Here is a 14,868-nt window from a genome sequence, read left to right as displayed (position 1 = left end):
CTCCGCTTTTTGCAAGCCAGACTCGGGGGCTCTGCTTGGCCGGCGAGCCGCCCCTCCGCCCCGGCTCCCTCCCGCCAGTCCGTGGAGCGCGCACCGCCTCGCCGCCCTTCCTACCCTCTTCCGTGGGCCTCTCGTCTGCGCTTGGCTCCGGCGACTCCGTTCTGCTAATCCTCTGGTGGTTTTCTGGGTTATTTAGGCAGGTGTAGGTGGAATCTAAGTGATCAGCAGGACGCGCGGTGAGCCCAGCGTCCTCCTACGCCGCCATCTTCCTCCAAGCTCTCTTGTGTGTTTTTTTATAATGATTTTAATTTTCAATGCAGTAATTGTTTAAACTCCAGAACCTGGGAAAGTTGTCATATTATAGATACTTTTAAGGTGGTCAGGCTTCAGCCTTTGAATATTACATAATGGAATCAAGCAGATTGTTAATACGACCTCTCTTAGTTAGTTATATGTACTCTGCTCTGAAGACGTGTTCTGGAAGTCCCTTTCTCTTATCTCTGCTCCTTACATTACTCTTTTTGTTAATTATTCATTTTTTGGAATAAGCCATTCTTTTTATAACTGCCAGCAAGTTTATCATCTTTTAAATTATCCCTGAAATGGGAAAAGTTGGTGTTAGGTTTTAAGGATTTCTTTGCATATTAATTAAAAAGAGTGATCTCAGAGTTCCAAATAAGTATGGTTAAGATGATGCCCTTATTAGTGACTCTTGGTTGGTTGTTAATCAAGTACTTAAAGTAGACAAGTTGAAAATCAAGTGTGGTCAAGAACTGATACTTGAGTTATGTAAATTAACCACTGTATATTTTGAGTACTAATTATACCAAACTAGGCCATAATCTTTAACGAGAGAGGTGGGGGGGAAGCAATGGTTGTGAAGCAGTAGTTCTGAATAAAAAGTATTTTCTGAATTCTTGGTTATATGAGAATGGCTTTTCCCCGTCTTCAGACATGAGCAACAATTTGCTTATAGGGTAATGCCCCAGTGTGTTGTTTGAATCACTAAGGATAATATGAGCAAGCAGAAGATAAAATAGTCCCTGACACTTGATCTTCTGTAGGATGACTTTTACCATTTTCTAACAATAGATCAGTTTTGCTTTTCCTAGTATGTCATTGATTCTGAAATCCAACTTCCATTAAAGATTTTTTAAAATATACAACCAGTCTTACCTGTTTAATGATTTGTGCTCTGTTAATAATAGGTAAAATAGGAGTTTTACACATCCAATAACCTCAACAAACCCGAGGTGGAATAAAGACAAAAGAAAAGCATAGCATAATCAAATTTCATAAAGCCAGTGATAAAGAGAATGTCATAAAAGCAGCCAGTTGGGGGAAGACATCACGCAGAGGAACAAAGATAACAATTTCAGCAGGCTTCTGATTATAAACTATGCAAGCAAAAGGCAGTAGAGTGACCTAGAACTTTATAGCCGGTGAAAATACTTTTTTAAAACTGAAGTTTTAATAAAGACTTTCAGACTGTGAAAAGTTGTGAAATTCATTGCTTACACGGTGTACCATAAGAAGTGTTAAAAGAAGCTTTTTGGGAAAAAAAAAAGATGATAGTAGATGAAAATTTGAGTGTAACATACAGAAGTGAAGAGTGCCAAGAGTGGTAGGTATGTAGATAAATATAAAGACTTACTCTTTATATGTCTGTTTTAAAATGACCTATTATTTTATTCTCATTTATTTTTTATTATATTTTACTTTTGGTTATTGTTTAGTTTTTATTTCATAATCATAAATTTAACTCTGCAATCCAGCTAAACTTGGAGGGGAATAAGGAAATTATGGAACCCACAGAACTGCAGCGAGATACAAAGATTACAGCGAGAGCAGACAAGGGCAAAGGAGTGCTCTCTTGAGCTACAGCAGGAATGGTCTGGTAGTTAAGATAAAACACAAGTCACATTTAATAGATTTGTCCACAGTCAGCAATGCTGATCTTCTTTCTGGTCTTGCCATTCCCGGACCCAAAGCGCTCTGTGGCTTCCACAATATTCATGTCCTCTTTCACTTGCCAGAGACCACATACTTGCCATCCAACCACTTACTCTTGGCAATGCGGATGAAAAAACTGTGAACTGTTGTGTTGGGTCCAGCATTTGCCATGGACAAGATTCCAGGACCCCTATGCTTCAGGATAAAATACTCATCATCAAATTTCTCCCCATTGATGGACTTGCCACCAGTGCCATTATGGTATGCCAAGTCACCGCCCTGACACATAAATCCCAGAATAATCCCATGAAAGCAAGAACTTGTATAACCAAATCTTTTCTCCCCAGTGCTCAGAGCATAAAAATTTTCTACTGTTTTTCAAACTTTGTCTGCAGACAGCTCCAAGGTGACACATCCCAGGGGCTTACCATCTATGGCGATGCTGAAGAACATGGTGGAGTTGACCATGGCTGAGTGGCACAGGCAGCTCCTGGGCAACAGAGTTTGCAGGCTATTTTTAGTCACATTTTTTAAATGCCTTGGGAAGATAATTGACCCTTTCATGCAAAAATGATAATGTATGGTAGGATTTTAATAGAGAAGTAAAAATACATGACAGCAGTGCAAAGAATGGGAAGAGGAAATGGTGGCATACTCTGTGTACAATATACATGAAAGAATATAATATTCTTTGAAGGTATATCATAATGAGTTAGAAATGTATAATGTAAACTCCAGAGATCCTACTGAAAAACAAAAATGTATAACTAATAAACCAATAGTGGAGATAAAATGGAATCATAAAAAATACTAAATCCAAAAGAAGATGGAAAGAAGGAAAAAGAAACAAACTGATGTGACAGAGCATGAATAGCAATATGGGAGACTTAAACCCAACCTGCTGATAATTACATTAAATATAAATGGTCTAAACATTACAAGTAAAAGTTAGAATTTGTCATATTGGATAAAAAGCAAAATCTAACTGAATGCTATCTACAAGAAACCCCTTTAACTCTAAAGAAAGAAATAGATTAAAAGTAAAAGGATGGGGATAATATACCAGGAAAACACTAACTCAAAGGAAGCTAGAGTGGCTCTGTTATTATCAGAAAAAGTAGATTTTGTAACAAAAATTGTTACCAGAATAAATGAGTGCTTTCATAATGAGAAGAAGACCAATTCCCCACAAGAATACATAGCAATTCTCAATGTATATGTATCTTATGATATAGTTTTAAAATACATGGAACAAAACCTAATAGAAGTGAAAGTAAAATAGACAAGTCTAAAATTATATTTGGTGATCTCAGCATTCCTGTCTCAGTAACTAATAGAACAGACACTCCGATTATTAAAAATGTAGATTTTACCAACGCTGTCATCTAGCTTGGCCTACTGACATTTGTAGAATACTTTACAAAAGAAGCAATATACATTCTGCCTTTCTCTCTCTCTCTCTCTCTCTCTCTCTCTCTCTCTCCTTATTCTCCTTATTCTCATAATTCTTTTTTAAAAAATCAGGTTTGGATTTCATTGAGTTTTTCTATTGTCTTTCCATTTTCTCTTCCACTGATTTCTGCTTTATTTTTATAACTTGCTTCATTATGCTTACCTTCAGTTCAGTTTACTTTTCTCTTTCTAGATTCTGAAGGTGGAGGTTTAGATAATTCATTTAAAACCTTTCTTCTTTTCTAATACAAGGATTTTGATGCTATAAATTCACCTTGATACACACTTTAGCTGCATACCATGAATTCTGATATGTTTTATTTCCTTATTGGCTCAATTAATTATCTATCTTGGTAAATGTTCTATGGATACTTGAAAAGAATTACCATTGGTGAATTTTATTTTATATAAATATATCTCAATAAAGCTTATTTTTTAAGTAATCTGCAATATCTTCTTTTTATATTTTTTAATTCATTAGATATATTTCACAAAGAAAAAGACTGATGCATGTTAAAGAGGTTCAGATCATAATTATAGAGAATTTCCTAAGTTAACATTTTCTGTAGTTTTGTAATTTCTGTAATCTAAATTTTTAGATTTTTAAAACCAGTTATAAAAGCAATTCGTGTTTATTTAAAACACCAATAATAAAAATATGTTTCAAATGATTCTTAACTTTTCAAGGAATAATAAATGTTAAAAACTGAGAAGTTGTGATTCTTCTTTCAGATTTTCTCTAAAATTAAAATGAAATATGTGACGTTAGCCAACCATTTTAAATTAATCTCTGACTCTTGGTAGGGAGTGGATAAAGAAGTAATCATGATTGTAGTCTTTTCTGATTTCCACAATAAATCCAGTTTATGGTGTGACTCATAATCAGCTTGTTATTGTCATAGGGAAATAGAAAGGCCAGTCCCTGAAGCATATAATTATTTTCCCAGGTTGAAATCAGCCCGAGATGTTGTATCCAGAACTGGGCACTCATTGGCTCTGGGTTGCTTGCATCGTTATGTTGGTGGTATCGGCTCAGGACAACATCTGAAAACCAGTGTCAGCATTTTATTGGCTCTAGCACAAGATGGAACATCCTCTGAAGTCCAGGTATAATGCTGATTTTGTTTCATTATGACATTTTTAAATAATATTTTTAGGACTGTCATTTGTTTTATAAAATAGTAATGATTCTTATAATTTGTTTGGAAAAATGTTACTAGGGTCTTTGTTTTATGAGTTCTATTTGTAAAACTGTAGAACAGGAATTTGTATTTTAACCTAGTCTTAAATCTGTCTTATTCTGGGAATTTAACCCATTCACATATATTTCTCAAAATATAGTTTCTTTTTATTAATTTATCTTTTGTACTTGTTTCCTCTTTTTTTGCATTTCCTTACATTTGCTAAGTTTTTGTTGTTGTTGTTGTTGTTGTTGTTGTTGTTGTTGTTTTTGAGAGAGAGCAAGAGCAGGGGAAGGGCAGGGAGAGAGGGAGACACAGAATCCAAAGCAGGCTCCAGGCTCCAAGCTGTCAGCACAGAGCCCAACACAGGGCTCGAACCCACAAACTGAGATCATGACCTGAAGTCAGACGCTTAACCAAATGAGCCACCCAGGCGCTCCACATTTGCTGAGTTGATCAAGTTTGTTTTAATGGCTATCCTGTCTCTCTTCCCACTCAGACAGCAGTCAAAGTCTGGGTTTTTTGGTTGAATTTTCAAGTGTTCTCCTGGAATTTTTGTTTGTTTATGCTCGAACATTTTATATACAAATAAATACAACCACAACAAAAGGCAAGAGTTTCACATGTCTGAAAACATACTACACTAAGGATTTGCCACCATGCACTGATGCACCTAAAAATATTAAGAGTATATGACTATAGTAGCATTCAACTTGCCAGCTTCATACTGGGACTGTAAGTTGGGAGAAGAAACAATTCACTTGCCATTACTACATACCATTAGTTTGTTGATAAATTAGTTCCTTCACAGTTAGACAAGAAGCAGTAAATCCAGCAGAGGCTTCCAGTCTACAGGCTTAGTTTGCCTTTGACTTCTTGGTAAAAGTTTCCAGCTGTGTAAAGCCCAAAATTCCCAAAAAGGTTAGAAACAAAAGTTAAGTAAGCTTATTACTTGTTAGGTGCTACACTTTTTTAAAAAAAATTTCTGTTTTCACAGTAGACTGCGAGATGAACTGCAAGATCATGACCTGAGCTGAAATCAAGAGGTGGAGGCTTAACCAGCTGAGCCATCCGATAGGCACCCCTACATGATTCTTTTTATATGAGAGGACATTTTACTATAATTTGTATCAATTGCATTCCCTCAGCACTACTGTATATCTGCACAAGAAGAGTACAGTAGATATTCTTAAGTTTTCCCTAATTTGTCTTCTGTTTTAAGAATCCTAACTCAAGGAGCATCTGCGTAGTTCAGTCAGTTAAACGTCCCAACTTTTGATTTTGGCTCAGGTCATAATCTTAACGGTTCACGGGATCGAGCCCTGTGTCAGGCTCTGCACTGCACGGATCCTGCTTGAGATTCTCTCTCTCTCTCTCTCTCTCTCTCTCTCTCTCTCTCTCTCCCTCTCCCCTCCTACCCCATTTGCATGTGCACGCTCTCAAAACAAATAAACTTTTAAAAAAGTAAGATGTTAGTAGTTACTAAAATTTAAGTTAAAAAAATCAGCTCAGTATACTCTAATTATTCCTTACAACTAAATGAAATTATATTTCATTCCAGACATGGTCTCTTCATTCACTCGCTCTTATAGTGGATTCTAGTGGCCCAATGTATCGTGGATATGTGGAGCCAACATTATCTCTAGTTCTTACCTTGCTGTTGACTGTTCCACCTTCACATACAGAAGTTCATCAATGTTTGGGTAGATGTTTGGGTGCCATAATAACTACGGTTGGCCCTGAGCTACAAGGTGAGTGAATTCATCTTAAATGAAAGGAACTACACTTTGCTGTCTTTCAGTTTCCTGCATGTCACTATCATGTTGCTAAATGAAAACTTATAATAATAATAATTACTATGTACTGAATGCTTGTTATTCACCAAAGACCTATGCCTCTTCTTTTTACATATGGTATTTAATCTAATGCGTACACCATACCTATAACTGACCGTTATTTGAAGTTTTGAGCAGAGACAGCCTTTCCAAATTATATTTTACCTGGATCCCCATGAAGACAAGATGAAAGTGGAGTCCCTGTGTCCCGGAGTGCCATCCACTTGTCTTCATGGACTTTTGCTTCACTGTTTTCTTTGAACTCTAAAGCTCAGGATCAAAGTTTGAAAACCCACTGCAATAAAGGGGATAATATTATGTAATTTCTCTGTGAGGAAGCAAACTCAGAGAAGATAGGTATGATCCTAAGGCCCACATTCTAACCACACAATTCCACCGACATAATTTTACTAAAGGTTGAATGAAACATAGAAGGCAGAAAATTACTGTGAATTTATCCTGAATGTACCAGCCATTTTCAAAATTTTCACTTTTTTCCCATCATTCAGTAAATGCTTTAAGTGGGTCAAGGTGTTTATGCACATTATCTCATTTAACTTTGACAACATCCTGAGATAGGTATATCACTCCATTTTATAGATGGAACTCTAAGGCTGGGAGAGGTTAAGAACTTTTCCAAGTTTTGTATAGCCAGCAAGTGGTTGGAGCCAGAGGTGAAGCCCAGATCAGTTTCCTTTGCATGCATTCTTAACCACTCTGCTGTCTGTGTTGCCTCCATCCAGACAGATATTTTAAAAAAGGAAGCCGAAATAAAAAGATCTTGATGAAGAATGCTAGAAAGTGGAAAATACATGATTTAGACATGTCTTTTTTCTTGGTCTCAGTGTCCTCTTTGAGAAAGTTGATAATTCTTTCTTTCAGTGTTATCATAAGGATATACACAGGATAAATATACAACTTTGATTAAACATAGGTGTTTACCAAGTGCTTTCTAATGCAGTGATAAGGAGGCAATGTGTATTTCAAATTAGAAGTGACCCTATGATTTCCTTATGTCTATAAAATTATTTTTTATTTTACATTGGCAAAAGTTTGAAATCACTTATATTAGGCAATTAAGCCATTTTTTTTTAAGGTTTATTCATTTTTTTTTAAGAGACAGAGACAGAGATGGGGCACCTGGGTGGCTCAGTCGGTTGGGCGTCCGACTTCGGCTCAGGTCACGATCTCGCGGTCCGTGAGTTCAAGCCCCGCGTTGGGCTCTGGGCTGATGGCTCAGAGCCTGGAGCCTGCTTCCGATTCTGTGTCTCCCTCTCTCTCTGCCCCTCCCCTGTTCATGCTCTGTCTCTCTCTGTCTCAAAAATAAATAAAACGTTAAAAAAAAAATTAAAAAAAAAAAAAGAGACAGAGACAGAGCATGAGTGGGGGAGGGGTAGAGAGAGAGGGAGGCACAGAATCCGAAACAGGCTCCAGGCTCTGAGCTGTCAGCACAGAGCCCGATGTGGGGCTTGAACCATGAACTGTGAGATCATGACCTGAGCTGAAGTCGGACGCTCAACCAACTGAGCCACCCAGGCGCCCCGGCAATTAAGCCATTTTTATACAGATAGTATATAATACTACAATTATTTTTCCTATCTCTGTAAAAATTTCCATTAAACTTCTTAGGAAAATATGATTTAAAGTTATTAAATACTATCGTGATAATATTGGTTGAACAGAGAAACAGAATGAGGAATTTTCTGTCTCTTTCAAATAAAACAATGATGGATTTAAAAGACAACATAGTTTCCTAGGGAGTATATGTAAACCTAGCTAAACCTGGAGGGATATATTGTTGTCATTGATAGACAATCATGTTTTGAAATCATTTCTATGGACTTCGTAGACTTTTTGTCTTCAAAACTGTACAGTAATCAGAAAGAGAGGTTATTTAGAAGACAATTGTTTTCTAGGAATATTTTTGGTAATACTAATAATTGTGTTTTGCATTTTCTTGTATTTTTCGATTAGGGAACGGAGCAACAATTTCCACCATTCGTTCTTCTTGTTTGGTGGGTTGTGCCATAACCCAGGACCATTCAGATTCCCTTGTTCAGGCTGCTGCCATTTCTTGCCTTCAGCAGCTTCACATGTTTGCACCACGACATGTCAACCTATCTAGTCTTGTTCCTAGCCTGTGTGTAAGTATAAAGCTGCTTCGTTTATGTATTTATTTATTTAATATTTTCAAAGTTTATTTATTTTGAGAGGGACAGAGACAGCACAAGCGGCTGGTGGGGGGAGGGGGTGCGGTTCGCAGAGAGAGAGAGAGAGAGAGAGAGAGAGACAGAGAGAATCCCAAGCAGGCTGTCAGCACCAAGCCAGACGTGGAGCTCGAACTCCCAAACCGTGAGATCATGACCTGAGCCGAAACCAAGAGTCAGATGCTCAACTGAATGAGCCACCCAGGCACCCCTCATTCATGGATTTATTTAGAGAGCCCCAGATTTGTTTCCCAAAAGATTAAACTAGACCCAAAACAAAAAATGGAAGTTTCCTAGATTGTGAATCTTAGAGATTCAGCTTCAGTAGTCATTTTATGACTGTTCGTTTTATTTACTGGTTTCCTTTTTCACCTTTTTTTTTTTTTTTTTAATTTTTTTTTTCAACGTTTATTTATTTTTGGGACAGAGAGAGACAGAGCATGAACGGGGGAGGGGCAGAGAGAGAGGGAGACACAGAATTGGAAACAGGCTCCAGGCTCCGAGCCATCAGCCCAGAGCCTGACGCGGGGCTCGAACTCACGGACCGCGAGATCGTGACCTGGCTGAAGTCGGACGCTTAACCGACTGCGCCACCCAGGCGCCCCGCCTTTTTCACCTTTTAAGAAATATTTTGATGAGCTGTTTATGTCTTGGTTAAGGATGTATCATATTTTTAGCTTTTCGCATTCAGAATTTTGTCTCCTAAAGTTTGATTGATAACTTCTGAGGGGCAGTTGCTGTCATCACAGTCATTAATCTGTTCACTTAATAAATACTTATTGAGAAACTGCCATATGTCATGTACTATGCAAAGTACTGGGAATACATTTTATAGATGAGACAAGATGAAGTTTCTGTCATATAAAATTTATAGTTTACAAGGGAACATGGCCAGTAATAATTATTTACCAATATGACAATTGCTAGAAAGGGCTATAGGAAAACATGTAACAGGGGAGCCTGTCAGAATCCAGGCATTCAGAAAAGATTTCCCTGAAAAAATGATATTCAAGGTGTGATAAATAAGAGTTAGTTTGAGAGAAAGCATGGTATTGGTATAGACAGCATTTATTTTTAGGGAGAGAGAAAAATGTGAAAGGCCCCAAGATGGGAAGGAGTGGGATACATTCAAGAAACTGTTTAGTCAGTGTGGTTAGGCTGAGAGAGAAGGGGTGGATACGGCCCAGGCACAGGATGAAGCTAGACAGTTAGCCAGGTGAGAGATCACACAGATTTTCTAGATTTAGTAAAACTTTGGACTTTTTTGGCTTTGAAAATTACGGTGGGGCGCCTGGTGGCTCAGTTGGTTAAGCGTCCAGCTTCAGCTCCAGTCATGATCTCATGGTCCATGAGTTCCAGCCCCATGTCAAGCTCCGTGCTGATAGCTCGGAGCCTGGAGCCTGCTCTGAATTCTGTGTCTCCCTCTTTGTCTGCCACTTCCCCACTCACACTCTGTCCCCCTTTCAAAAATAAGTAAACATTTAAAAAAAATTTTTTTTAAAGAGAGAAATACGGTGGTCTAGGAGAGAGATGGTAATGACTTGCTCCCTATTAGTAGCAATGAGAATGCAGAAAAATAAATGGATTTGAGTGATGTTTAAGAGAAAGAATCAGTGCAATTCATTGATTAATGGGCTGTAAGGAAAAAGGAGAAGGATATAATCCAAGTTCCTGACTTGCGCATAGTAATATAATTTTCTGAGATTGGTAACACCAGAATAGGAGAAGGTTGGGAAAGGTGGATGTAATGAATTCAGTTTTAGACATTTAGTTAGTTTCATGAGCTAGAGCTCAGAAAAGAGAAGTCTGGTTGGAAAGGTAAATTTGGGAGGCATAAGCATTTAGATGGGCAATAAATACAGAAGTAGATAAGATCACCAGGGAGAGTGCTGCATGAGGAACCCAGCATATAACATTTAGGGAAAGAAAAAGAATTAGGAAAAATATGAAGCAATCTGAGTGATTAAAGGAAAAATAGAGTTTGTAGTGTTCATGGAAGCCAAGTGGATTAGAGGAGTGGGCTGCTATAACATATTGTTAAGAGATAAGAATGAGTTTTATAATGTGTCCTTTGGCTTTTGTCACGTGATGGCTTTAGCAAGAGCTCATCTTGCAGAGTGGTACCAATGGAAGCCCAAATACATTGGGCTAATGGTGGGATATGAATAGAAACTTCTTTCCAGAAGTTCACTTTGTAGGAGAGGACTGAGGACAGTAGGTCAAGGGGGAGATGGACTTTTTCTCCTATGGTAGTGAGATGTGAGGGTTTAAATGCTGAGGGGATGGAACCAGTAGGGTGGGAGAGTTTAAGGTGTGGGACGGAGAGTGGAGAGATAATTAATCACCCAAGGTTTCTAATGGGATAAACTTCTCAGGGCACAAGGAAGAGAATCTCTCTCCCGGTACAGCATGAAGAAAGGGGGAGAGGATGAGTGTACATACAGATGAGTTTATGGATTTGGTGGCTTGAAGTTGGGGGGTTATCATCCAATGACTTTTACTTTCACGTAAAAGGGAAGATAAGTTTTATGAACAAAAGAGCAAAGAAGAGGGCCAGAAATTTGACAGGAGTGGGGTGTGGGAGATTGAACTAACTGGAGAAATAGGAGTTTCTGTGGTAGGACTAAGGCTTCAGCGGAGAATAGTGACCCTTTTGGCTCCAGTGTGTGATTTGTAATGGTAGCAGTTCACCTTGTAGGATTTTTCTCCAAACCCTGTAATCAACTGAGCGCAGGCACTGAGCAGCCAGATAGATGCTTTGGTACATTCATTCATGGTTGGACTTTGGCCAAGCAGGTTCAGTTAAATGACAGCAGGATGAAAGAAATAAGGATACTAACAAGATAGTGCTGAGATTGTGAGCTCTCACTTCAGTACAGGAGGAAGGAAAAGACAGTATGAGGCTGATATACAAGGAGAAAGAAAGGCGCTACAGATGTAACCATGGGAGGATATTGCTGAGAAAAAGGGAGGAGGTTACCCAGAATGAGGTGAAGGGACTGAAAGGCCAACATATTAGTTGTTAGATCTGATGTGGTATATTTAACGGACGCAATAAGGTTTGCTCTTGTTTCACCATAGACCAGGGGAATGTGAATCCATCCTAGACCATCCCAGAATCTGAGAGTGCTGCAGGGCAGAAACCAGATGCACATGAAATGTGTACAAAAAACATCTGCAAAGAAAATAGTCGATTAATAGTTCATATCTGATTGCATTCTGCAACAAGATACGTAGCATCCTGCCAAAAACCATGGTTTAATGCCCAAGCTCCGAGGGCATTGATGGCATCTCTTGAACAAGGTGACTTATGTGATACAGCTTAGGTTACTGACAAAACACAGACATGTATTCTTTAGGTTGTCTGATTCCTCTCTCCATTTTTTTCTCCTTAAATATAATTATACTATGGCATTGACCTTATGAAATAGAGCACATTTAAGAGGATCTGGTAAAGTAATAACATGAGTTTCTTTATCTCAGTGGAGGTTATCAATAAGCCACAGGCTGTGCAATGAGCCTCCAAACTGATTCCCTTGGCAGAACACCAAGGGTTTTATTACAAGGTGTGTTGGAGCACTTTCCTGAACCTCTTCCAAGAGGCTAAGTAGTGAGATTCCAGGTAGTTGGTTGGAAGGAGGTGGCTTGGCAGGGTAGCGATGAGAAAAGGGGCCATGCAAGGGGTTGTCTTGTTTCCACATTGCCAAAAGCCCCTGTGCTGTCTCCATACCAGATCTTTCAACACTGAAAATTAGTCCACACGTGGGTTCATCCAAATTAGTGAAATCGGTTCAGATTTTTACAAATTTCATGTTTATTCCTACTCAATCATTGCCATCAGAAATGGCAATATTAGGGGCACCTGGTGAGGCAGTCGGTTAAGCGTCCGACTTCGGCCAGGTCACGATCTCGCGGTCCGTGAGTTCGAGCCCCGCGTCAGGCTCTGGGCTGATGGCTCGGAGCCTGGAGCCTGTTTCCGATTCTGTGTCTCCCTCTCTCTCTGCCCCTCCCCCGTTCATGCTCTGTCTCTCTCTGTCCCAAAAATAAATAAACGTTGAAAAAAAAATTAAAAAAAAAAAAAAAAGAAATGGCAATATTATGTGATACCATGTGTAATACCTCACACAAATGAAATTGATTTATTTTTTCAGCAAATGTATTGAGAGGTGAGTTTCACCATAGTAATCTTTAAGTGATATAAAAGTGTTAAAATTTGTGTGATGTTAGAACTATTCAAAATGTGTCTTTTAAAGAACAACCACCACTCTGAAGTATTGTTATTTCCCTCTTGGCAAGCAACTGCTTTTCTACCAGGTGACCACAGTTACTCATTCTCCCATCCTGACAGAAGTATTCCACACATAGGCATTGATGTCATCTGGGATAGTTGTAGGAAATGTCAGTGAGAAAAAGACTTGAACTGAATGCCCAGGTCATCAGTGTCAGAGCAGGGGACGTCCAGTTGTCCAGGATGTATATGCGGTGGATGCAACAAGAGATAGCAAGATGATGAAAAGTATAAAATAACAGGCATTTTTATAGGAAGGTGGAGGTCTACTGTAGGAGTAAGCAACACAGTGTTCCTGAAGTTTGTGAAATATAAGACAAAAAAGTTTCTTTGGAAAACAATTAAGCATAATCTAAACTAGTTTAATATATGCATATGCTATGACCCAGAAACTTCACTCTTTTTTTTATAGGCTTTTTTTTTTTTTTACATTTATTTATTTTGAGAGAAAGAGAGTATGTGAGTGGGGAGGGGCAGAGAGAGAGGGAGAGAGAGTATACCAAGCAGACTCCGTGCTGTCTACGCAGAGCCTGGTGCGGTCTCAATCTCAGGAACCGTGAGATCATGACCTGAGCTAAAATCAAGAGTAGGACGCCTGGGGCACCTGGGTGGCTCAGTCAGTTGAGTGTCTGACTTCAGCTCAGGTCATGATCTCACGGTTCTTGAGTTCGAGCCCCATATTGGGCGTGCTGCTGTCAACATAGAGCCTGCTTCAGATCCTCTGTCCCTCTCTCTGCCCCTGCTCCACTCATGCATGCATGCATGCGTGCGCGCTTTCTTGCGCTGTCTCTCTCTCAAAAATAAACATTAAAAAAAAAAAAAGTAGACACTTAACCAACTGAGCCATCCAGGTGCCCCCAGCAACTTCAGTCTTAAGTAAATAGCTGAAAGAAATACATGCATATGTGTGCCAAAATACATGTGCAGGAATGTTCATTGATTGGTTATTCAAAATAGCCAAAACCCAGAAATGACCTGTATGTCTACCATTGAGCAGTGGATAAATAGTGATATAATTAATATTCAACAGAACATTACACAGCAATAAAAACAAACTGAAATGTAGTTACTTGGATGAATCTCACAGATAAATTTCTGAGAAGTCGGACATAAGAGCACACTACATAGTTCCATTTATATAAAGTTCAAGAGCAGGCTAAATGAAACTATAATGATGGATGTCACTATAGATTCTCATTATCTCTAAGGAGCTAGGGAGGGACATTAGGAAGCCACATATTTTTATCAAATATTTATTCAAACAAATATGTCTTTATTTTACCTGATTTACAGTGACTGTAAGACACCGTCGATTGTAATTTGCATCTCTAATACTAGAGATGTTCAAATGGAAAAAAATATATATGCCTCAAAATCATTAAAATGGAGTATTCAAAGTACTTTAAAAACAAAAGTGTTCTATTTTTTTCTCTTCAGCTCTCCCAATCAACATTTGTTGAATGTATTTTCTTAGCTACAATTCTTTTTTTTTAATATTAAAAAAAATTTTTTTACGTAAACTCTGTGCCCAACGTGGGGCTTGAACTCACGACCCCAAGATAAAGAGTTGCATGGTGTATAGACTGAGCCAGCAAGGCACCCCTCTTAGCTACAATTCTATTTAGTTGCAACTAAATTAAATTTTTATGATGTTCTGTTTATATATATTTAATCATTTGATTCTTACCATAATCATGTAAGATAGGGTGGGTATTGTCCCCAATGTACACATGAAAAGGCAGAAACTCTAAGAGACTAAGTGACTTGTTCTTCGCATCTCATGTGACCATGCTTAAGCTTTCTAATTAGAGGATATTTGAAAGTTCCAAAATGTCTTAATTTTAAGGAAATGGAGTGAATAAAACATTTTATTGAAAGAAATCTGTCAGGTTTTCTCTCCTCAGTTATATACATATATCTATATGTATATATAGATATAGATATAGATTTTA

At 38.3% G+C, this 14,868-nt stretch overlaps 1 protein-coding gene and 1 pseudogene across 2 annotated transcripts in view; one reads left to right on the top strand and one right to left on the bottom strand.

Annotated features, from left to right (window-relative positions):
• Window positions 1–14,868, top strand: part of HEATR5B (HEAT repeat containing 5B) — a 105,005-nt gene that overhangs the window by 41,832 nt on the left and 48,305 nt on the right. For both annotated transcript variants that reach the window (XM_025927392.2, XM_086700366.1), the window contains exons 19-21: window positions 4,353–4,512; window positions 6,148–6,337; window positions 8,396–8,565. In XM_025927392.2, coding sequence (XP_025783177.1) covers window positions 4,353–4,512; window positions 6,148–6,337; window positions 8,396–8,565 — 520 coding nt within the window. The remainder of the gene's footprint in view (window positions 1–4,352; window positions 4,513–6,147; window positions 6,338–8,395; window positions 8,566–14,868) is intronic.
• On the bottom strand, window positions 1,901–2,436 carry LOC112864364 (peptidyl-prolyl cis-trans isomerase A pseudogene; annotated as a pseudogene).

The sequence above is a fragment of the Puma concolor genome, chromosome A3 (assembly GCF_028749965.1).
Source record: "Puma concolor isolate L17-30 chromosome A3, mPumCon1.1.hap2, whole genome shotgun sequence".
Lineage (NCBI taxonomy): Eukaryota > Metazoa > Chordata > Mammalia > Carnivora > Felidae > Puma > Puma concolor.
Note: the sequence above shows the minus strand (reverse complement) of the source record. Positions and strands in the feature narration are given on the sequence as shown.